General features: G+C 50.3%; 3 protein-coding genes across 3 annotated transcripts in view; 1 reads left to right on the top strand and 2 right to left on the bottom strand.

The window, feature by feature from the left end:
- Positions 1-6,914: 6,914 nt before the first annotated feature.
- On the bottom strand, positions 6,915-7,885 carry TIMM29 (translocase of inner mitochondrial membrane 29; the record flags this gene model as incomplete). Its single annotated transcript, XM_084250457.1, has 2 exons — positions 7,680-7,885; positions 6,915-7,606 (listed from the first exon to the last, which is right to left on the bottom strand). Exons 1-2 carry the CDS (start codon positions 7,864-7,866, stop codon positions 6,915-6,917), a joined length of 879 nt encoding a protein of 292 aa, XP_084106583.1. The 5' UTR covers positions 7,867-7,885.
- A 290-nt stretch (positions 7,886-8,175) lies between these two features.
- YIPF2 (Yip1 domain family member 2) lies at positions 8,176-11,987 on the top strand (the record flags this gene model as incomplete). The annotated part of the gene is made up of 8 exons (XM_084249963.1): positions 8,176-8,206; positions 8,598-8,752; positions 8,828-8,911; positions 9,852-9,939; positions 11,126-11,242; positions 11,328-11,494; positions 11,585-11,767; positions 11,868-11,987. The coding sequence occupies 8 exons, from the start codon at positions 8,176-8,178 to the stop codon at positions 11,985-11,987; spliced, it is 945 nt and encodes a 314-aa protein (XP_084106089.1).
- Positions 11,988-13,583: 1,596 nt separating this feature from the next.
- CARM1 (coactivator associated arginine methyltransferase 1) overlaps positions 13,584-23,756 on the bottom strand; it is a gene marked incomplete at its 5' end in the record, with an annotated part of 41,754 nt that continues 31,581 nt past the window's right edge. Inside the window, 12 exons of the mRNA XM_084249078.1 lie at positions 13,584-13,753; positions 13,928-13,996; positions 14,255-14,332; positions 14,466-14,578; positions 14,664-14,753; positions 14,837-14,974; positions 15,378-15,467; positions 15,583-15,668; positions 19,463-19,544; positions 19,748-19,838; positions 21,896-22,073; positions 23,199-23,309. Of these exons, the coding sequence (XP_084105204.1) occupies positions 13,611-13,753; positions 13,928-13,996; positions 14,255-14,332; positions 14,466-14,578; positions 14,664-14,753; positions 14,837-14,974; positions 15,378-15,467; positions 15,583-15,668; positions 19,463-19,544; positions 19,748-19,838; positions 21,896-22,073; positions 23,199-23,309 (1,269 nt within the window). The 3' untranslated portion in view covers positions 13,584-13,610. The remainder of the gene's footprint in view (positions 13,754-13,927; positions 13,997-14,254; positions 14,333-14,465; positions 14,579-14,663; positions 14,754-14,836; positions 14,975-15,377; positions 15,468-15,582; positions 15,669-19,462; positions 19,545-19,747; positions 19,839-21,895; positions 22,074-23,198; positions 23,310-23,756) is intronic.

Here is a 23,756-nt window from a genome sequence, read left to right as displayed (position 1 = left end):
AGGGATACATCTGGAATAACAGCATCTCGTAATGCTGATAAGGGCGGAGCCACTCCCTGTGTGGAATTTGTGCATTCTCCCATGTCTGTGTGGGTTTCCTTCAGGCATTCAGTTTCTGCAAGTCCTGAAGATGTGCACACGAGGTTCACTAGCATGTCTCAATTGTCCTGTCAGCGAGTGTGTGTTGTGTATTCTGCAATGGAAGAGCATCCTGCCCAGGTTTGAGTCCTACTTTGCACACTGAGCTACTGGAATAGGCTGTCTCCTACCCTACCAAGAACTAGAGTATTTGGGTTGGAAAAAAAATGTATATAAATAATATTTAACTATTACAACTAAGTGTTATGGCTCTTTATTTGGAGGATTCATGTTATTGTGATCAGAAGTATGCTACAGGAACTTAATTCATATTCATATCATTTAGCCTATGGTAAGTTGGTTTTGTTACATGTTATTTCACTTAAAGTGGAGGTTTTGAAGAACCTATAAATGACATCGAGTGAGGACTCACTGTGTATCTCAAGATGACTGAACCCATTTGTGTAATAAGTCAAAGATTCTCTAGATTAAAAGGAACTTAAGGGCCTCCTGGTGGCGCAAGGGTTAAGACCAACCTGTGAAGCTATCCACAGTCACTGCAGCACCAGGGAGCAACCCTCATGGCACAGCAGACCTCTCCTGACTCACCCTCTGCTCCCCTCAGCAGTGTACTTTGGTCAATCTGCCTGTTCTGTTCCCCACTCTGTCTCTGGTGAATCCTCTCACCCCCCCGCCCCCACACCACTAGCCCAGCTCTTGTATGCATAAATAAATCTTTTTTTTTTTAAAAAAAAAGGAACTTCAAACACACTGCATCTAAATATAGTATGTGGACCTTTTTTGGATCTGGACTCAAAGTGTTGAAAGACATTATGAGGGCCTCCCTGGTGGCACAAGGGATTAAGCACCACACTATGAAGCAGTCCACAGCCTCTGCAGCATGAGTTTGATCCCTGGCCCGCCAGAGAGAAATCCACATGGTGAAGCATACCTGTCTCGCCCGCTGCTCCCCTCAGCAGTGTATTTCAGTCAGTCTGCCTGTTCTGTTCCCCACTCTGTCTCTGGTGAATCCTCTCACCTCCCCCACTCCCCCCACTCATCTCTGGCCTGTACCCCAGCTCTTGTATGCACAAATAAAAAATAAATCTTTAAAAAAAAAAAAGGGCCTCCCTGGTGGCACAAGGGGTTAAGCACCACACTATGAGCAATTCACAGCCTCTGCAGCACAAGTTCGATCCCCGGCCAGCCAGGGAGAAACCCTCTCCTGTCTCGCCCACTGCTCCCCTCAGCATTGTGTTTCGGTCAGTCTGCCTGTTTTGTTCCCCACTCTGTCTCTGGTGGATCCTCTCACCCACCGTATCTCTGGCCTGTGCCCCAGCTCTTGTGTGCATAAATGAATAAATCTTTAGGAAAAAAAAGAGAAAGAAAGACATTGTGAGATGATCAGAGAAATGTGATCATGGATGGTGTCAAACATCCAAAGAATGATTGTGAATTTTGTTAGCTGTGACAATTTCACTGTCATTATGTAAAAACAAAAACAAAAAACAACTAGGCATGGAAATTATAAGAGTAAGATGACATGATAGCTGGGATTTGCTTTAAAATACTTCAGGAAATAAAAGAAAAATTAAGAAGGGACAGCTGGGGGCCTCCCTGGTGGCGCAAGGGGTTAAGACGCAACCTATGCAGCTATCCGCAGCCAATGCAGCACAAGTTTGCTCCCTGGCTGGCCAGGGAGCTACCCACATAGCACAGCAGACCTCTCCTGGCTTGCCCGCTGATCCCCTCAGCAGTGTACTTTGGTCAATCTGCCTGTTCTGTTCCCCACTCTGTCTCTGGTGAATCCTCTCACCCCCTACACCTCTGACCCATACTCCAGTTCTTATATGCATAAATAATCTTTTTTTTTTAAAAAGGGACAGCTGACATGAATGTGGCACAATCTTAATTATTGAATTGGGTAATGAGCACATTACCCAATGTGCTCATTGGGTACAACATACATGTGTACATTTTGAAATTTTTCATAGTTTTAGCTCTTAGTCAGCTGTTCTCAAACTTTAACTGACCTATTGGTTCTGTCTCTTCTCTGTCAAGTGACTCCCCGGTAAGTACATGTCATTTGACCAAACCTGTAGGAGGTGATTACCTGACAGCTTTTGTTTGTTTGTTTTAAAGGCCTTTTTCAAGGGCCTCCCCGGTGGCGCAGCGGTTGAGTGCTGGGTTGCGAAGCTGCCCGCGGCCTCTGCAGCGCCGGTTCGATCCCCGGCTGCTCCCCGGCCACTGGAGGAGGGTCCCACATGGCGCGCAGACCTCTCCTGCCGCCCGCTGCTCCCCTCAGCAGTGTACTTCGGTCCTTCTGCCTGCTCTGCTCCCCACTCTGGCTCTGGTGAATTCTCTCACCCTCCCGCGCTTCTGACTGTACCCGGTGCATGTGTAAACAGAACAAACAAATAAATAAATAAACAAACATGCCTCTATTAAAATAAATAAATAAATAAAGGCCTTTTTCAAGTCCTTGTCTTGTAGCTGTGAACAGCTGTTTAAAAACTTGTGGCATCAGGCAGCTCTCCCTCGCACCTGTGACTATGAAGGTGCCTCTCTTTCTTTCTCTTCATAATCTACCTATCCTTTTATAGTGTGGGAAAAAAAATAAAAACTTGTTGCATCTGGGCAGAGCAAATCTGGAAAAGCCCACCAGGCACTTGCAAATGATGTGACTGGGTCTGCTGCCAGACAGGGCTGGGGTGAGGGGCAGCTCTGCATTTGCTAGACATCAGAGGGTGCCTCCTTAAATCCTCTAGGGCTCTGGCCTTATCTTAGTCCAGCTCCTAGGGCTTTGGGTGCCTCAACACAACTTCCAGAAAACTAAAAATCTGGACGAGCTCCCAGAGCCAGTCAGGAGATCCTGCCCACTCCCAGCACCCTGGGATAAGAGAAGAAGGAGGTCTAGAGGAGCAGTCTCATGGTCTCTCTGCTAACAAGGTAAACGCCCATTTAGGGGATTATGTGGCCCCTCTTGGAAGCCCTGACTTTGCCCACCTCTTCCTAGTTCCAAAAAGCAGTAAATGGATATATGTGCAGAATGCACTACCTCACTATTGCCTCTCAGAACAAAGACCGGGCCAGCGATTGCCACCAACGCTGAAAGACAGGAGCCCAGCAGCTCATCTCACCTGAGCCTCTGCTGCCCCTGCTGGTCTCTCTGAACAGTATTTTCTGCACCAGAGAACTACTGAGAGTGGGTCAACTCTGACGGACCTGGAAAACTGAACTGATTAAATTGATTCAAAAATAAACTTTAACAGCCTCTCTGGTGGTACAAGGGGTTAAGTCTCAATGCTATCAAGCTATCACCAGCCACTGCAGCACGAGTTCGATCCCCGACAAGGGAGCTGATCCACAGGGCACAGCCGACCTCTCCTGATCCTCCCCTCAGCAGTTTATTTCAGTCAGTCCGCCTGTTCTGCTCCCCAGTCTCTGGTGACTCCTCTCACCCCCACCACAAATCTCTGGTCTACACCCAAGTTCTTGCATGCATAAATAAATAAAACAACTTTAAATAAATTTTAGGAAAAAGGGAAAACTGGAAAATGCTCATATTAGATTCAGGTGTCTTTTGGCTCCAAGACACAAGCACTGGGTGGCCCTAGAGAGGCTCTGGGCCCTCCAGGGTCTCTGAAGCACAGGCCCCAGGAAGGCTAAAACAACTTCCCTGCAACTTTACAGGCATGGAAGCAGATTTTTTGTTCTATTTTTGTGAAAAATGCCATTGGACTTTTTTTTTTTAAAGATTTATTTATTTATGCATATAAGAACTGGGGTACAGGGGCCTCCCTGGTGGTGCAGGCGGTTGAGTGCAGCGCTATTAAGCTGTCTGCAGCCTCTGCAGTGCTGGTTTGATCCCTGTCGGCCACGAAGCAACCCACATAGTGTGGCAGACCTCTCCTGACTCGCCCGCTGCTCTCCTCAGCAATGTATTTCAGTCAGTCTGCCTGTTCTGTTTCCCGCTTTGTCTCTGGTGAATCCTCTCACCCTCCCGCACATCTGGCCTGTACTCCAGTTCTTGTATACATAAATAAATCTTTAAAAAAAAAAAAAAAAAAGGAACTGGGGTACAGGCCAGAGGTGCAGGGGGTTGAGAGGATTTACCGGAGACAGAGCGGGAAACAGAACAGGCAGATTGACTGAAATACACTGCTGAGTGGAGCAGCAGGCAAGACAGGAGAGGTCTGCCACGCCATGTCGGTTTTTCCCTGGCCGGCTGGGATCAAACCCATGCTGCAGAGGCTGCAGACAGCTTCACAGTGCGGCACTCAACCGCCTGCACCACCAGGGAGGTCCTTGATGTCTTAATAGTTTTCAGGGTACAGGTGTTTCATCTCCTTGCTTAAATTTATCACCATTCTTTTTGGTGCCAGTGTAAAAAGGACTGATGCGCAGATTTATATGTGTGTTCATTTTGTATCCTGCAATTTTATTTCATACTTTATGTTCTAAGTTAGGGTTTTTTTTTTTTTTTTTTAAATCTGTGTATGTTATCCAGAGTGAGTTTTACTACCTTTCCAATTTAGATGCCTTTTCTTTCTCTTCAAAGCTAGCCAGTGGGAAACCTGATTCAAACTCTACTTTGAAGCCCACTTCTCCGGAGCCCAGGGCCAACTACCCTTAGGGAAATGGAGACAGTGCACCCTCTTGACTGTTTCTGGTAACTGACAGGCCTGAGACCTGAGCATCTCTTCCCCCCGACTGGCCAAAGGTTGAGGAGCTAACCCCAGTCCACTTCCTCTCCCCAGCAGAGACATACCAGCTCCCAGTCACAAGAGCATCTCCTCCTTTAAATTTTACAGCTGGGGCCTCCCTGGTGAGGCAAGGGGTTAAGCACCGCACTCTGAAGAAATCCACAGCCTCTGCAGCGAGTTAGATCCCCGGCCGGCCAAAGAGAAACCCACATGGCAAAGCAAACCTCTCCTGGCTCGCCCGCTGCTCCCCTCAGCAGTGTATTTCAGTCTGCCTGTTGTTCCCCACTCTGCCTCTGGTGAATCCTCTCACCCCCCACATCTCTGGCCTGTACCCCAGCTTTTGTATGCATAAATATTTATAAAAAATAAAATAAACCTTACACTTGCAGAGGCCCACACTGGACTGAGCACTGTGGAATGTTGAGAGCTCAGCAGTAAACAGAGCCTGGGCCCACCCTCTGGGGTCCTACGTACACTTTAGTGGTAGAGCATGAAGTACACCTGGGTCCCGTCATAGCTAACAACTCCAGTCCATACAACTTACAACAAACCCTGGAAGCCGAAGCTACTAGAATGGGGGGCAAAAACATGATAGGGCTTCTCTAGAAGCTTAACCTCTGGCCAAAGACAAAGCCATGTGTTCTTCAGGCTATGACAAAGCCCAAAATTGCTCCTAGTACATTGCCAGTTGTTGCCAACCACTGTTCTGAGCGTCACAGCTAAGTCTGCGTAGGATACACCTGGCTTGAAATCTGAGTGGCAGTTCAAAACAGCCTCAGACAATAAAGATATGCAGTCTTTTCAATACTTCTGATCACAGTGAAGAACAAGTCTCACTTTGATGCCAACGTGTCTCAAACCTTTCCCTGCAGTTGGTTATCTGTTTAACAGAGAGGTGATGATTTAGGTCCACAGTCTTTGGCAAATTAACAATGTAGGATTACAATTTAGTGTCATTTGCCTTTTGTCTCATTGCATTTGGTTTTTTATAACCATTTATTTTTATATTCAAGGTTTATTTTTGGCCAGTGATAGTAATATTTAATCATTTCTAACAGGTTGTTGTTACGATTGAAGAGAGTATCACAAGTTTGAGGATTAAATCAGAGTTGGTAATCTCTCATGACTTTGAAAAAAATAAATGCTTGAACCTTTTTCCATTGTAAAACAGGAAATGTTGATTTATAAGATGCTCCCCTGCCCCCAAAATAAGAATAGAAAATCACCATGTGTCCAATGCAAACAGAGTACGAATGGCAATACACATCACAACAAAGATGGTTGTTTCAGCTTCTGGTTTTATTAACTAGCCAAAGAACACCTAAGTGACAAAGGTCATCTCATTCCTCTCACTTAAGTACCATGTATCCACAGTGACATATTCCTTCCCATAGTGTTGTTTTCAGGGTTACTTAGGTGTAACATAACCAGAACCTTTGCTTCCATATAGACACTCAGATCAGAAAATTCTTTCCGCTTTAAGTCACTCTAACACTGCTATCAATACACATGTTAAAAACGGGCTGTTTTTGCAAAGTTTCCCTGAAATTCCAAAGTCATATCAGTATCAGTCGTCTGGTTTGGTATTGCTTATGTAAAATGTTACTATTTGGAGCAAGATGGGTCAAGTGTACACAGGATGTTTCTGTCTTACTTTCCCAGTTTCCTCTGTGACTATACTTATACCTAAATAAAACTTAAAAAAATTAAATGTTAGTCATGAAAATTAAAGAGATGTTAAACATTTCAGCTCAAAACTTAAAAAGAAAACCTGAAAGATCTTATGAGAGTTTGAGAGTCACCTGACAAATGTAATACCTCAGTCAGTGGGAGTGTGAAGCTAGATGAATGCTTATTTATGTGTAAGGCTCATTACTAGCTCTGGCAGTGATAAATACGGTGCTGTCCCCTCACCTCCACCAACTCCTAGACCAAAAAGACTGAATTTCTCTCTTAAAAAGGTGAGTGGGGCAAGGCCCCAGGACTTTGTAAACACCCAGGTAGAACACTCCACAAATAAATGATTTCAGTCATTCTGCATTTGAGGCACACTCAACACCAATTGCACAATCCCGGGTGAAGAGTCTGCCGGGACTCAGAACCTGGCAGGGACCCAGACCTCACTCGGTTTCATCTTGGGATCTCCTCTGACTGCACAAGTGAGTCGGCTTGGCTCAGGACGAGCCTGTCCTTCTTCTCCTTCTGCAAGACCTGCTCCTCCCAGAGAGCCTGGTCCACCTGATCGTCGGTGAGCACCACAGGCTTGTACTTCTCTTCGAAAAGCCGCTCGTTGGCCTCAGAATGCAGTTGGTGGGGTCCAACGACGCGCAAATGTGCTGGCAGGTGTAAGAACTCGTCGTCGTTAATATCGCAGTCGCGCATCCGGGCCGCCAGTACCCACCAGCGGCCCACGAAGCCCACATCCAGGATCCTGTCCGGGAAGTCAGCCCAGCGGGGCTGCAAATAGCGGCAGCGGGCCTGATAAAGGCTGGCCTGAGCGTCGAAGGGCGCCTCGTACACTAGTGAGCCTAGGCCCAAGTTCACATGGCGCAGGCGACCACGGCCCCGCAGCCAGAGCAACCTCTGCACGAACGCTTCGGAGTCACGGTTGCGCGTGGCGGGAGCCAACAGCAGAAGGGTCCCGGAAGCGTCGAGCAGCGCCTCCTCGAAGGCTGCCTCGCTCGGCGCTAGCGCGCAGCAGGCCGCCGCGCCACCCAGCAGCCCCACGTACACAGCCGCACGGCCAGGCCGGACCCGCGCAGCCGCCGCAGTATCCCTGCAGGCTTCAGCATAATCCCGGAGCAGGGCACGGGCCCAGATGCCTGAGAGAGAAATACGGTGAGAACGGTCCGGCTCCTGTGGCCACCCATCCCGTCACTTTCCTTCGCTACTCACCAAAGCGCGCCCACACGCCCGGCTTCGCGGCCGCTGAGTCACCCGCCTCTCCCCAAGCTTGGGACCAAAATCTCTTTACGGCGGCCGTCGCCATCCTCTTCCGTCTGGGCGACCGGTCTCCGACGGGAAACGCCAAATACGTGAAGTAAAAGGCCCGGGAGTCTCTTTTGCGCAAGCGCTCTATCATCGGAAGTAGTTTCCCTTCGGAAAAGAATAGAAATGGACCGGCACCGGATATTGCGTCTAGTTCCAGCTGGGATGTGGTGGGTGGGCGGGCCGCGCAGGCGCAAAAGGCTGCGCGACGCCGACTGAAGTAGCCTCAGGTGTGGGGGGCGGGGTGCACCTGTGGGCTAGGGCAGCGAGTGGTCTACCTTTAGCAGCCTGGCGGGACTCAAGACTGAATGATAGACTCCGGGAGGGGCGCTGAGGGAGGCTGGGGGTGGCCCTGATTGGCCTCTGTCCTTACAGTGGGATGCGGTGACGCCCTTGAGCGACAATGGCAGCTGTGGACGAGCTGGCCTTCCATGGTGAGTGTGCCTGAGACCTCGCCCAACTCCCAGCCCCGCCGTTGGCGGAAAACTTCCGTCCACATTCCAACTCATACCTAACCAAGTCAGCTGTAGGCCGTGACCCGAGACCCCGAGCCCTGACACAGGACGGACCCTTCTCTAAGTCGACCCCCTTCCACCCGTGTACTCAGACCTCAAAGCAAAGTCCCGACTGCAGCCCTGACCCAATTCCAGAACCAGCCCTAAATTGCAGTCTCATGTCTGCAGTGAGGGAACACACCTCCTTCCCACTCCCCAGAATTGCCAAGTCAGTCCTTGCTGGGCAGAGCTCAGAGGTGGCCATCAGATGAGCAGACCGAATTGTATTGAACCTCAAAACATGTCTGTCACCTACATTCCTTCTTGATAGAGTTTGAAGAAGCCACTACTCTGTTGGCTGAGAGCCCTGACGCTGTCACCACAAGCAGAAGTGATCAACTGACCCCACAGGGCCATGTGGCTGTGACTGTGGTCTCAGGTGGTAACTATGGAGCTGAGAACGAGGAGGAGAGTGACAAGACTGCGGTGAGTCATATATTTCCTGTGCCTGGCACGTGACTCAGTTGGTGAGGGCAAGCACTGAAAGCCCACATTGTGCAGCTCCTACAGGAAGAGCAGCAGCAGCAGCCTGGATTCTGGACCTTTGGCTACTATCAGAGTTTCTTTGATGTGGACACCTCTCAGGTCAGTCTTGGGAAGCTGGTGTGATGGGGCTTGGAATCACCCTTGGGGTTCAGCCACTGCTCACCAAGCACTTCCTGTGTACTGGTCCCGGGCAAGATGCTGGCCATACCCATGTGGCCAGCTATTAAAAGAGTTTTAGCCCAGGCTGTTAGAGATAATTGTGGTGCGTTGTAACGACTATAGCGTGACTGGGCTGGGTTTCTTGGGAACATGTTATATGTGTTACCTGAGGAGGTGAGGAATTTGCTGAGACATAAAGAAGATCTAGTCAGGCTGAGTGGAGGAAAGCATAAGTATGTTCCAGGCAGAGGAAACAGCACATGCAGTGAACCAAAAGTGAGAGAAGACATGAGCTGCTGCAGTAGCTACTTGTCCTTGATCTCATTGGAGAGTATGTGGGGGACAGGTAGGCAGAAGCCAGATCACAAAAGGCCTTAGGAGCTATTTGGGTTTTATCCCGAGGATGCTGGGGGAGTCCTTGGAGGGTTTAGAGAACAATGAGGAGAATGAGCGGACATGTAGCATGGAGTGTAGAATGTGGATGGCACACCCCAGGCCAAGGTGGGAGAGGACCATAAACCAGGACTGCAGAGTTGTTGAGAAGAGATGGAGAATGCTCTGGAATCATTGACTATCCTTATTGAAGCTTGGGGTAGGGAGGAGAGGCAGCAAGGTTTGCCCAGGGCAGCCAAGCTGTGAGGAATAAGAAGGATGATGGCAAGCCCAGTAAGTCCTTGAGAGTGGTGGGAACTGGTTCAGAAGGGCTTGAGCCCATCAAAAACCCAGGGGGAAAAGCTGAGCCCTCAGCAGAGTGTGAATAGAGGAAGTGGAAAGTCATCAGGTAACGATTATCTCAGGTCTTCAGAGGAGGTTGGTGCCTTTCCTCTGGGTGGTGGGATGCCCCAGGCAGGTTTCCTTGCTGGCTTGGCCCTGCCCTCAGGTCCTGGACCGAATCAAAGGCTCCATGCTACCCCGACCTGGCCACAACTTTGTACGACACCATCTGCGGAATCGGCCAGACCTGTATGGTAAGTGAAGTCGTGTGTTCTGCTTACTCAATTATTCATTCAACAAATGTGAACTGAGTACCAGACCTTGGTAGACAGCTGAGAACAAAGCAGTCAGTCACAGAGAGCATGGAACTTAAACATTCTATCCACGAAGAGAGAGACATGAAAGATTGCAGGGAGCAAGATACTGAGAAGCAAATGGTTTGAGGAGAGTGGGTGTTTTGCATGGTTAGTTATGGAACACCGGCCACTCTAAGCCTTGTTGGTGTCAGGACTGGGGTGAAGGGTGAATAGAGGAAGGACATTCCAGAAAGGGTATAGGCCCTATGGTGGAAACATACCCAAACTGCAGGGCAGCATTGTCATTGGAGTAGAGTGAGCTTCTAGGTGGTTTTAGATGTCATGGGACATTGCACAGACCTCCCACACTGATGAGAAAGGATTATAATTAAAGGGCTCTTATGCTGCCTGTGGCTATTCTGGTGCCTGGGGTCGGGGAGCAGTGAGGGCAGAAACTGGGAGACCACTGTGGTCCAGGTATGGAATGGTGGGGCCTAGTCCTGGTGGAAAGAGGAGTGGTTGGATTCTGAAATGGATCTAGAAGGTGGAGCTGGTAGGATTTGTTGACGCTAGCTGTGGGGCAGGAGGAGCAGAGCCAGTGTTGGTGCCATGCTTTTTTTGCCCGCACTACTACAAGGAACAGATCTGCTATTTATTAATGGGAAAGCCAAGCAGGTTGAGAGGAAAGAGGAAGTGTAGGAGGTGGTGAGGAAGACATTGGATATAAGTCCAAAGTCGAGCATAGGGTACCTGAGGTGTTTGTGAGTTGTTGTCATAGTGGTGACATAAGAGCCCTGAGGCTGGATGAAATCACACAGGGGTGAAGGCAGATGGGAGAGTGGGCTGGGGAATTGCCCAGTGAATTTGCCAGTGAGCTCAGAGCAAAGCCAACAGTGCAGTCATGGGAGCCACATGGGAGTGTTTCCAGGAGCAGCTCAGCCCCGCCAAAGGCTGCTGAAAGGCCCAGAAAAGTGAGTGCAGAGAACTAGCTTGGGATTCAGTCACCAGGTGATAAGAGCAAGATGGAGTGGGTGGAGCCAGCCCGGAGCTTGGGTAGAGGTGGCGATCTCAGTGCTGTTGACGAAGCAGATCCATCTGTCCTAGGAGCTCTGGGCTTGGGACTCTAACCACACCTGGTCCACAGGTCCCTTCTGGATCTGCGCCACCCTGGCCTTTGTCTTGGCCATTACTGGTAACCTCACCCTGGTATTGGCCCAGAGGAGGGACCCGTCCATCCACTACAGCCCTCAGTTCCACAAGGGTAAGCACAGGAGGTTCAGCACAGCACCTGGCGGGTCTGGCGGTGCCACAGACTCCAAGGGGTGACTACCTGTCTTAATCCACAGTGACCGTGGCTGGCATCACCATCTACTGCTATGCATGGCTGGTGCCATTGGCACTGTGGGGTTTCCTGCGGTGGCGTCAGGGCACTCAGGAGCGCATGGGCCCTTACACCTTCCTGGAAACTGTGTGTGTCTACGGCTACTCTCTCTTTGTCTTCATCCCCACTGTGGTGAGTTTGGCCCAGGGACTACTGGTGACAGGTAGTCCCTACAGGTGCTGTAGGGACAATTCAGTAGCCTGGTCCCCATGTCTCCCTCAGGTTCTGTGGCTTATTCCCGTCCCATGGTTGCAGTGGCTCTTTGGGGTGCTTGCTCTGGTCCTGTCTGCTGCCAGCCTGGTGTTTGCCCTCTGGCCAGTTGTCCGTGAGGACACCAGGTTGGTGGCTGCAGTGCTCCTCTCCACCATCGTGCTGCTTCATGCCCTCCTGGCCATGGGCTGTAAGGTACAGCTCTGGGTGGTCACAGGCTGAGCCTTTGGGTTGGGATTTGGCTCACTGACCCTGACACTGACCTTGTGGGGTGGGGGGGGGGGTTTCGGTTCAGGTTTACTTCTTCCAGCCACTGCCACTGCCTACAGAGAACATGGCTCCTCCGCCCCAAGCTACATCTCTGTCTCCAGATATACATCTACCATCTACTCTGCCAAGATCCATGTCAACCTAAGGTACCACCTATAGGTAAGAAACTGTTTCAAACTGGCTGAGGGAGTTTCCAGACTCTCTTCCCCATGGGAGAGGTCATGGGATCACTCCAAGGAGTTTCTTTCTTTCAGGCCTGCATGAGCAGACACCTCTGCTTGCCCTGCCCCACAGATGATGACTAAAGGCTCCTTTGACACTTCAAGATCATTCTGCTACTTTCCAGACTTTTCTTACAAAGCAAACACTTTTATTTTCTATGCAAAGGTGATTGAGAGTTTATATAAATGCGGGAAAGGGACAGCTGAGCAGGGACCTTCTAGTGTGGCTCAGGCAGGCAATGCAGCCTCAGACTGCTCCAGGCTGCCTGCTGGGCCTTCTGCTATCCCTGATGGAACACATGGGAGAGCAAAAGGGCTACCTCAGCCTCAACTGTGCTCACCCTCCCGGGGTGCCCAATTAATAGGGCCTTGGCCTAGCCTGTGCTCCACATTTGAGTTTGGGGTATTAGAAACAGGGAGCAGAAGTAGAAGAAAATTGCCTGTGCTGAAACATACATTTCCTTATTTATTTTGTTTCTAGGTGGTTTGTGTCTGTTTTTGTCTTGTTTGTTTTTTCTTGAGGGAGAGGTCCCCACAAGGCCCGTTCCCAGGCTGGGGAGGGACCCAAATGCCATCATAGTTGTAGGGACTGGAGCATCTACAAATAGGAGGGGAATACACAGGCCTAATGTAGCTACACGGGAAAAGGATGCCTTCCAGGACAGATCCTTGAGGTTTCTATGTTGGGCCCCAGGCAGCTGATGACGACCCTTTTTCCCTTCAGGCCCAGGCCGGCAGGGCCCATTCTAGCTCCAGGTGTGGGAGGGAGACCTGCAGTGCTCAGTGATAGGACAGCAGCAAGAGGCAGGGGCCAAGGATGGGGGCCTTCCCGACAGCCGGGTGGTTGTACATTCAAGTGTGAGGTGAACCCTTTGGTGGGAGGGGGGCCTGGGACTCCAGAGGCCTGGCCCACCCCCAGTCCCAAAGCCTTTGCAGGGCCGCCCCTCCGCACTGAGCCTCTGAGTGGGGGAGAGGGGCTGCTGGCTCGGCCCGGCCGGCCTGGTTCTCAGAGGGTCTGTGGATTGACACTGGTTTTTGTTTTTTTTTTTTTTCGTAAAAAAATAAAATTAAAAAAAGCAGCATGTCACGCCCATGGTGACCAAGGCCTGGTAGTTGAATGGAGGCCCTGCCTGGTTAGGGCTGCTTGCCCACTGGGGACAGGCAGGGGGGCTGGCGCTGAAGGACTAGGTGGATGCAGCTGTTCCCCTTTGCCCTCCCTATTGGGTAGCAGCTACCAGGCCCACACACGCCCATTATGGTAGCTGTCAAACCCAGGTCGGGGTGTAGGGCAGGAAGGAGAACGGGGCTCCCACAATATGATCTTGTGTAAAACATGGCAGCAACACACGCTCAGGGCCAAGATGTGGGGGTTGGGGACGGCGGCGGCAATGTTCGTGTAAAAAAGTGTCCAAGTTCCCATAGCAAAGAGGGCTGTGACCGGTGTTTGGGCTTCTCCAGTACAGGGGTGAAAGCCGCCCGCAGAGAGGGGGGGTGGGCGGGTCTTCATTTGGTTTCCTGGTGCTGTCAGTCCGTTCTGCTGCAAGGGCCTAGCTCCCATAGTGCATGGTGTTGGTTGGGATGGACATGGGTGAGGCCATGGAGATGGCGGGGCCACCCATGGTGAACTGGCTGTTGACCGCGTAGTGGGCACTTGAGCCACCGCCACTGCTGCCCTGGGCACCTGAGGACCCTGTGGAACAATGCATGGGCACTGAGGGGCCAACCTTGGCCCCTCGCCCACCTGGACCCACAGCAGAGTCAGAGAGAGAGAGAGAGAGACAGAGAGACAGAGCAGGCAAGAGGGCAGGTGGCCCAGCGGTGGGCACACACACACCCGCAGGACCCACATCCCGGCCCGTGTTACCTTGGACAATCCCTGTGCTCATTATGGAGCCCATCCGGGAGTGGGTGTGATTGACAATCCCCGTGTTGGCTGCGCAGCAGGAGGAAGGAAGGAAGGAAGGGAGACGGTGTCACCGCCCCCAGCCTGCCCTGGCCACCTTGTCTCAGTGATGCTCACACTTCGCTCTCAGGCAGGGGCGTGGGGAGGGCAGTGCAGCGGCAGAGCGAGGCAGAGAGGAACGGAGACCCCAGGAAGAGAATGTGCTGGTGGCAAAGGTGGTACAGAAGGCCCAAGCACAAGGGCATCCTAGGCACCACCCACCACTCCCAGACCCAGGGGGGTACTCACCTAAAGGAATCAGGTTGTTGTGGCCCACACTGGAGCCTCCGGCGATAACACTGCTCAGGTCATAGGCTGTTGGCATCCCTGTGCCCAGAGAGGGAGATGTCAGGTGTGAGGGACAGGGTCCTGTTGGGGGAGCTTTGCCAGGGAGTGCTGGTAGGAGTGACCAGGAAATGGCCCTGCTGTCTGACCGCCAAACCCACTAGGGTCTGCTCACCTGCCACAGCCATCCCACTGCTGAGGTTGTAGGTGCTGCCTGTGTTCCACATGTTCTCCGAGGGGGACGTGTAATGGGAGCCCGGCGGGGGTGAGGGTGTCGTGCCTGTGTATCTGTGGCAGAGATGGATCCGTGGGCAGGGCCGAGGGGCTGCGAGCCAGGCAGGCACCTCCCACATCGACCAAGGACCCATCCTACCTGAAGAAGGGGTTTTTTAGATCCAGGAGGTTACTGGACTTGGAGCCCGTCTGGTCTACTTGGGCCACAATACTGATGTCGTAGCTCTGTCTGTGGAGGATGGGAGAGCAGCCATTAGATTAGTGAGTGGATGACCCCTGCCAGCTCCCCAAGCCCTGGATGGCACCTTGTACCTTTTGTTGGCAATAAGCAGACATGTCCCTGAGAGCGTGTCCCCAGCCTTGGCAAACAGTGGTGACTGGAACAGGCACCGGACCTGGTACCAGTGAGTCAAGGGCTCTGTTGGGGCCGTGGACAGCCACACGGTCATTCTGCCAAGCAGGGACAAGTACACACTGACTGAGCTGGAGCCACTACTGTGTATGTTGAGCTCTCCCCAGGCGCCTGTCCCTTCTGATGGGTCCCCTAGGGCCCTGGCACTGGGACAGACTGCCACCCAGGTATATATGGCCACATAGGTGCCAAGAGATATACCAACCAGGTCCCACAAAGGACCAGTCAAGTCAGAACAGGGTGAACACCACCCCCATATACCCCCGCCCAGAAAGAAGAAAACTAGGCTCTTGAAGGCCAGCTCTTCCTGCCTTTTGGAAGGGACAGGGGAATGAGGAGTCATGTCCTGCCCTCCTGGCCCCTAGGCTTAGGGGTTAGAGCCACAGGGAGCTCCTTGGGGTTAGGACTAGGGCAGGGAGCAGCATGTTCAATTGCACTTACATGGAGCCAATGAAAGCGACGTCAAACCAGAAAGCCAGACCATGAACTAGCCCTGAATGCAGCATGTGGAATTTGAATGGGATTTCTATCCTGGAAGGCAAAGGACAGTGGTGGCTAGGAAAGCCAAATAGGGACTGCCAGGAAGAAGGGGAGACATCTGGTGGCCCCAACCACCTGCCCAGAAGGAGGGGACAGGTGCCCATACCTGTGCAAATCTCCTTCTTTGGCTTCTAAGAAGTTCACTGTGTACTTGACAGACTTGGCCATCAGGATCCGGATGTCAAATGTGTCCTGGAAGAGACCACAGGTGTGACCTGGCTTACACTGCAGGGGTCAGTGAGAAAAGGGAGGCCCCTGCCCCTATCCCTTTGGCCATAGCCTCTAAGCCATTCAGCTAAAGCCAGCATGTCTTCGTCAGACGTGCTAACAGGAGGATGAACTGCTGCAACACCATGGAGGGCAATTGGGTTAAAGCTTTCAACATGACCACTATACACTGCATTAAAGACTTGGCACTTTCACTTCTGGGAGTTGAACCTACAGATATATATACGCATGTATGAATTCACATGAATAATCACAGACTGCCTATAGAAGCAACATTGAAAATATCTAGTTCTGAAGGGGCCAAGATGCTCAAGAAAAGGGAAATGCAGAAATGAAAGATGTGTTCTATTTGTGATTTGCAGCATTTGCTGATTCCTAAGCTATGTGTGGGGTGGGGTGTAAGGCCAAGAAACCAAGTAGAAAGCTGCTTCTAAGAGACTCAAAAACTTAAGGTAAAGGAAGGGGACCAGTGAAACACTGGGCTGGCCCTGAGACCTCGTAAGGGTCCACCCAAAAGCAATGCTCTCAAAGTATGGGCCCTTTCAGCACACACTTCAAGGTCAAAATTATTTTCATAATAGCACTAAGATGATTTCTGCCTTTTTCATTCATTAAATGCAGAAGCAGAATTCAGCTGTCTTCTATTAAGCTACATACTTAAGAAATCTGCAAATCAAAAATGCCACTATTCTCACTGGAAAGGTTTTCTTGGAACATTTTCTCATCAAAATGCTTTTTATGGGGGCCTCCCTAGTGGCACAAAGGTTAAAGATAGCACTATCAAGTTATCACCAGCCACTGCAGTATGAGTTCAATCCCTGGCCGGCCAGGGAGCAACCCACATGGCATAGCAGACCTCTCCTGCCTCGCCCGCTGCTCCCCTCAGCAGTGTATTTCAGTAGCTCCTCCTGCTCCCCACTCTCTCTGGTGAATCCTCTCACCCACCCACCCCCACCTCTGGCTTACAACCACCCCCACCTCTGGCTTACACTGGCTTACACTGGTATTTATGCATACCAGTTCTTGTATGCATAAATAAATCTTTAAAAAAATGCTTTTTATGTTAAGATATAATGGATTATTATTTTAAAATGAATTAATAAACCTGTATTTAAAAGTTTTTTGGGTTTGTAATATTAACAGCTATCAATAGATACAACACACAAATTCTTACAGATCCCCCATTCTTGAGAACAAAAAAGGGCCCTAAGACTGAAAAGTATGAGAAATGCTGTCATATACGGGAGCCAGGAACTAGATCAGCCAAATGTTTTAGACTGAAAAGCAGTCTTCAAATGTCTCAAATGTCTGATAGGACCAATGTGATTTGTCCATATGGCTAACTGCTTGGAGAAAATAAACCCCTGAAAGGAAAAATATCATTCAGATTCTCTAAAAATTATCATTCTAACATTTAATGACCAGACATACAAAGAGACAGGATCAAAGTATGAGAATCAAAAATCAAGAGAATAAACACATTCACCTCTTACCCAGATATGAAAAAGTGATCAGACACTTAAAATTAACATGTTCAAGAAATAAAGGTGAAAAATGGAGAATTTCACAGATAATTGAAACAATAAAAGATAAACAAAATGAAATTCCAGAACTAAAATTAAGAAATCAGATTAGAAATAGAGGCCTATAAGATGGATCAGGAGAAAATGAAACTACTGAGAGAAAAAGGATGGAAAATATAGAAGAGTGTAAGAATCACCTGAGACTTGTTGAAAAGGTCTGGTGTACACATAATCTTCTCCCAGGGGGAGAGAGAATGGGACAAAGAATGTTTAAAGAGATGCTGCCCAAGAGTCTCCATAACTAGTGAAAGTAAACAAGAGAAAAGCAGTAGTAAAATATACCTAATTAAAACAAAAGACAAGAGAGTCTCCCTGGTGGCATAGGGGTTAAAATCTCAGCACTATGACCCTATCGCCAGCCACTGAGGCCTGAGTTCGATCCCCAGCCAGGAAGCTGACCCACATGGTGCAGCAGACCTCTCCTGTCTCACCTGCTACTCCCCTCAGCAGTGTATTTCAGTAGGTCCACGTGCTCATCTCCCTACTCTGTCTCTGGTGAATCCTCTCACCCACCCTGCCTGCCGCACCTCTGGCCTACACCCCAGTTCTTGTATGCATAAACAAATAAAAATAAATCTTTAAAAAAAATGCAAGAGTTAAAAGAAACAAGAGAAACAGAACAGTAAGATGATAGATTTATATGCATAAAACCCAATAATTACTGGTAAGTGCTGGTAAAACATTCTACTTGAAAGACAAAAAAAAAAAAAATTCAATCTGGTTAATAAAACCAAATATGCTGCTTACAGGAGACAAACCTTAAGTAATAAGAACTCAAAATGATTCAAAATAGAAGAATGGATAATCATTTACTGTGCAAAGAACAAAAGCAAGCCAGAGTAGCCAACCCACTCAAGAGAAAGTAAAAGCATGTACTACTAGAGATAAAATAATTAATCAAAAAAGAGGAATATCTTATAATCCTAAATGTGTATGCATTATTAGCATGGTGTCAAAAATTATAAGGCAAAACCTTTCAAAACTAAAAGGGAAAAGAAGTCTACAATCGATAGGAAAAGTAGATAAAAAATCAGTAGATATAAGGCCTCCTTGATGATGCAGGGGTTAAAGGCACAGAGCTATCAAGCTACTGGCAGCCACTGCAGCATGAGTTCTATCCCCGGCCAGTTCTATCCCCTGTGAGCTACTCACAGGGCGCAGCAGACCTCTCCTGTCTCACCTGCTGCTCTCCTCAGCAGTGTATTCTGCTCCCCACTCTCTCTGCTGAATCCTCTCATTCCCTCACACTTCTGACTTACACCCCAGTTCTTGTATGAATAAATAAATGAATCTTTTAAAAAAAATCAGTAGATGTAGAATTGAGGCCCTAGATGGGGAGAGAAGGCAAAGTGGGAAGGGTGTACAATGGACTGATGGAGAACTGTGGGTGCCTTGGTGGTGCGTGTGTTTCGAAGGGTGTGGTGTAATACCTGTAAACAATATATAGTACTGTAAGCCAGTGTTACCTCAATTAAGAATTTTTTAATTTTTAAATAAAAAGGAAAAAAATCAGAAGACTTGAACAATTAACAGTTTGACCTAATTGACATCCATATAACACTTGTACTCAACAGTGATTTTAAAATACACATTTTGCTGGAGTGCATACCATAGAAGTCGAAAGAGACCACACACTGGGCATAAAGCAACTCTCAACAAATTTCAAAGGACTGAAATCATACAGTCTATGCCCTCTGATCACAGATTTTAAGACAAAACAACAATATGTTGACTACTATATTTTGAGAAGAAAAAGGTCTAAAAACATGTATTGGAACATGAACATTAAGAAGAAATCATCTGGAAACAAGAAATACTGTTTGCCTATAGGAAGGAGACTGGTTGGGATGAGAAATGGGAACGCATGGGTTTATCAGTTAAAATATCTCAATAATTAAAATCACTCCATCAATAAAATCAGTTCACCAAGGACCCACTTACTGGTAACAGTTCACAGGTACTGCATGCTTACTGCGCGCCAAGCACTACAGACTTTGTGCTACTTTATTCCTAACATCTCTGCAAGAGAGCTCTGTGTAGGCAGAAGCCAGAGCCCCGAGACAGTGGCTACCCCAGGGCTGCACAGCTGGCACAAGCCTAACAGGGAAGCCCATCAGCCCAGAGGAGGGCCATGCCCAGTGCTAACTGCGATAGTGCTCTGGGTGTCCCACTCACCACCACAGGCTGCCGGAAATACTCATCCACCGCGGCGCCTCGGAGGGCCGACAGGTCTACTCCGTGGAAGGATGGCTGGTACCTGCAGAAAGCCCCGGACCCCCCCATGACAAGGTCACCAGCAGCAGGAGAGACAGGTGTGGCAGCCTGCCTTCTCTCCCAGCTGGCCCTTGTCCAGCCCAAGTCTTTCAGGTCCTACTGAGGATGAGGGGAAAAAAAAGAGAAGCGGGCCATCCCGGAGAAGGCAGGCGTGGGGCCTGGGCAGGACACCCAGGGCACACTCACCAGAAGTTGGCCTTGGTGAACTGCTCCATGTAGAGCTGTTCATCCGTGAAGGGCGCGAGGTGGACGTCACCAATGGTGGGGAACATGTTTCCTGGGAGTAGGGGGCAGGGAGGGGTGCTGACATCAGGGTGGGACATGCCGCAGGGCCTGGCAGAACCTCCAAAGAGCCCCAGGACCAACCCTGGGCCTCCCAGCCTCTCATTCATGCCTTCATTCATCTCATATATTCAGGTGATGCAGAGACAGCACCCACGCTGCTAATGGTCATGACAAGCACTTGACAGGAACCATATCACTAAACCTAGCTATCTCACTAAACTCAGACAGCCACCCAAGGAGCCAGGAGGGCCTGTCCTTACGTCCCATTACTAGGGCTGGGAAGCAAGAAGGCACCCACCAGAGTCTTAGGGGCAAGTAAGCAGTGCCCAGGGTGTGGCCAGACCACTGGGGCCCTGCTTCCTCAGCTGGTGGGTCATGACAAGAAAGCAAGGTGAGGTGTTCTGGACAGAATGAGGGTGAGCCCCGTGCTATTCCAGTTGGGCCTCAGCTGAGGCTACAGACTGGCTGGGGATTCAGCTGAAATTCTATCACCATGATTGGCTGGGCACACAGCCTGAAATGGGAGCAGGGCAGGGGGTCCTCATCTGGGTGACTCATGGGCAGTCATGAGTCAGTCAGTAGTAGGGACAGCCTGTGCTCAGATGACCCCGCCTACCTTGGGAAGTCTAGGGCCCTGAGTCACCTGGCTTCCAAGTGTGGGACTCCCTCCATCCTTCTAAGCCAGAAATGGGCCCCTGAGGGGCTAACAGGATCTGCCATCTTCAGGAGCTTGAAGGCTGGGCCACAGCCACAGGGTTGAGGGAAAGGAGCTCCTGGACTTTGTCTCAGGGGCCACTTGAAGATCACCTGCCCCTGTGGACCCGACTAACCTCCCTGGGGTATCACAGGTTGATGCCCTCAGCCCTCAATAGACCTAAAGACGTGGTTAGGGGAAGAGTTCCCTTTAATTCCCCCCAAGAGTTTCCTGAGAAGGAACAAAGCACATGTACACAGACTGGGGAGGCGGCAGTGGCCCCAGGTCTTTTTCTGGGAAGGCTGCTTGAGCAGAGGGATATGCAGCTCCCCCAGAATCCCTCCAACTGCTTTTACGTCCCGTAGGAACAGCACACTGTGCTGGGGCCACCACATCTAGGGGGCATGGGAGAGCAGGTCCAGACAGTCTCGCTTCCCACGCACACCCGGACACAGGAGCAAGCCATGCCATCAGACATGCCAATCACCTACTACCTCCAGGAACTGAGCTCACGACACGTTCAAGGCCTCAATCAACAAGGTCCAGAGGAGGAAGTAGGTGCTGGCCCCACCAGCACACTGAATCACCATTCTCTGCCCCATGGCTGCCATCCTGCCTCTGATCCTCCTGTGCCACATACAAATAACTACCTGCCTACATAGAAATAACATATGGAATCAGAGCCAAGCAGAGAGATGGATGCGCACCAGCAGACATTTAGGGCTACACAGACCCTCCGTGACATTGACAGCAACATAAACAGCTATCAGTGGCCCAGAAGAATGGACAGGCAGACACATCAGACAGCTGCCCCCCACTCTAGTCCACATATATGCACATATATACACACACACCCCCAGCCCTGTCACCCTAGCTTTGAAGAATGCAGGGACTCAGCAAGGTGAAGGCTCAGTTCACAGAACCCTTAGGAATGCAGATGAGAGGCCAGCTCCTGGGCAAGATGCTCCTACCGAAATGCATTACAGCTTATGCCCGAACCAGTGGATGCCACCCTCATGACATCAGGGCTCGAGATGGCAGAGGCAGCCTGGTGACCCTTTGGGGGCTCAAGGAGATCTCCTGTGTACTCTGGCTGTGTGGGTGGGGCAGATAGATGATGGCCTTGTTTGGGACCCAGGGCCACCGATCACAGCCATCTGGAATACGGTTGGAGCAGGAAGCAGGGGCAAAGGCCCCAATGTCCCCAGTACCCTGGCACTGACACAGGCCAGCAGGGAGCTGAACCACTATTGCGCCTACTGAGCAGCAGCCAGGGCTTTTAAGGGGGCTTGTGAAGCCCCAGCATGGTAGCTGCTCCCCCAGCCTGCTGGCCCTGCACCCAATGGGACACTCACCACTGGGCTTCAGGTACTTCTTGGCATGGAGGTAGCTCTCAAGCATGCGCTCATTGAAGAGCATGTAGCCCATGGGCTCGGAGATGATGATATCCACCTGCTCAGGGAGAGAGACCTCCTCCACCTTCCCAGGGATGACCACGATACGGTCGGTGAGGTTGTTACTCTTCACTAAGACCTGCAGGCAGGCAAATCAATGAGGTGAGGGGATCCCTGTGCCCATACCTCCTCTCAGGGAAGCCTCTGTTCCCCCATTGTCACCAAACTCCCTGTTGCCTCCTTATAGTAAGGTCCTAGCCACAGTCAAGTTCACCCACAATCAGTTAGTAATCTATTCCTCTCTAGCCTTCCCTGCTATGGCCACCCAGTTCCCTGAGGTCACCTCTATCCTCAGGGGACTATGGCTGAGAGGTGCAGAGATGGGGATGAGGCTTTGCTATAACCACCAAAGCTAAATGTGGATACATGCTCCCAGGCAGCACTCCCAGCGCTCAGAATCTGTGCAAAGATAGTTGCAAGTGGAGGAGGTGACACATGTACAAGGGCTCAGTACCACATGTGTTTGTGCTGCGAAGACTGAGATGCAGCTTAAATGTCAACAACATCCTTACATGTGTCTATAAACAATGATCTGCCTGGGCAGAAATGCTCTGCAGCCGCTAGAAACTGAGGGAGCTCTCCACAGGAGGACACAGTCCCAGGTACATGGTAAAGGGAACAGAGAAGGGGCCAGGTGGTCGTGTGCTCATTTGTGTGGGCTCTGGGCAGGTAGAGGTGGGGAACATGCTGGCTTTTGTGGCCACAGACAGCTCTGGAGAGCTTTCAGAAGTGTCCCCCTGCAGGGTGAGGTGGCAGAGAGCCTGGATGGAGTAGGGCAGCATCTTCACTGTTTTGGTTAACAGTTGTTTCCAATTCCAAGGTTCTGAACTCAAAATGAAGATTTCAGTGCAAGAAAAGGAAAAAAATTAAACTAAATCCGTAGTTACCCACATTCACAAATGCCTCAAGTCTGGGTGACTGTGTAGTCCAAGCCCTGAAGCACCAGGCTACACAGCCCCTGGAGACCTGAAACCGCCCCTGAAACCGCCCCAGAAACTAGCAGTAATCACCAGTCATGGGCGGGGCAGCACCTCAGGCCCATCAAGTCCCTCCCTTCCAAGACCATTCATTTTAAGGGACGAAAAACCAAAGTAAACGAGTGCTCCCCTTAGGGGCTGCAGCAGGGCTGGCTTCCCAGACTGGAGCAGGTACAGAGCTACAGGGTGATGGTGAGAATGGGCTGGGGGCCCGGCACACTGCTGACCTCAGCGTGCTGGGCCATGGTGCTGGCCTCTACAGCATAGATCTTCCTCGCTCCAGCTTGGGCAGCAAAAAATGACAGGATCCCAGAGCCACAGCCAACGTCAAGTACGATCTGAAGGAGGGGGAGTGGGGAAAATAAGACATTGGTGAAGTGACAATTGTGCCAGGTATGCATGGGGAGTGGCATTTACTCCCTGACAGACCCACCCCATGCCCTGAAGTCTGCTTCCCCTTAACACCACTGGCTGTCCAAAAGGCTGCTTTCAAGAACAACCTGGAGCACAGAGGAGACCCATTTCTGGATCAAAGAGTGGTAAAATGAGGTCTCAGAAGACAGTGAGGATGTTAAGAACACCAAACATAACCAGACCCGATTCTAAAGGAACAACAGACCTGATTCTAAAGGAACAATTTGAGTTGATGAACTATCTATGCAGCTTGGGTATCAGCTTGTCCAGTTTCTCTGGGAATGAGCTCTTGCTAGGAAAGAACACCTCAGAGCCCGGTGTCTAAGTGCTGAGTGGCCATGTACTCAAAGAGGGCAAGAGGAGGGCAGCCC

Source organism: Talpa europaea (assembly GCF_964194135.1).
Source record: "Talpa europaea genome assembly, chromosome: 12".
Taxonomy (NCBI): domain Eukaryota; kingdom Metazoa; phylum Chordata; class Mammalia; order Eulipotyphla; family Talpidae; genus Talpa; species Talpa europaea.
This window is presented reverse-complemented; position numbering and strand designations above follow the sequence as displayed.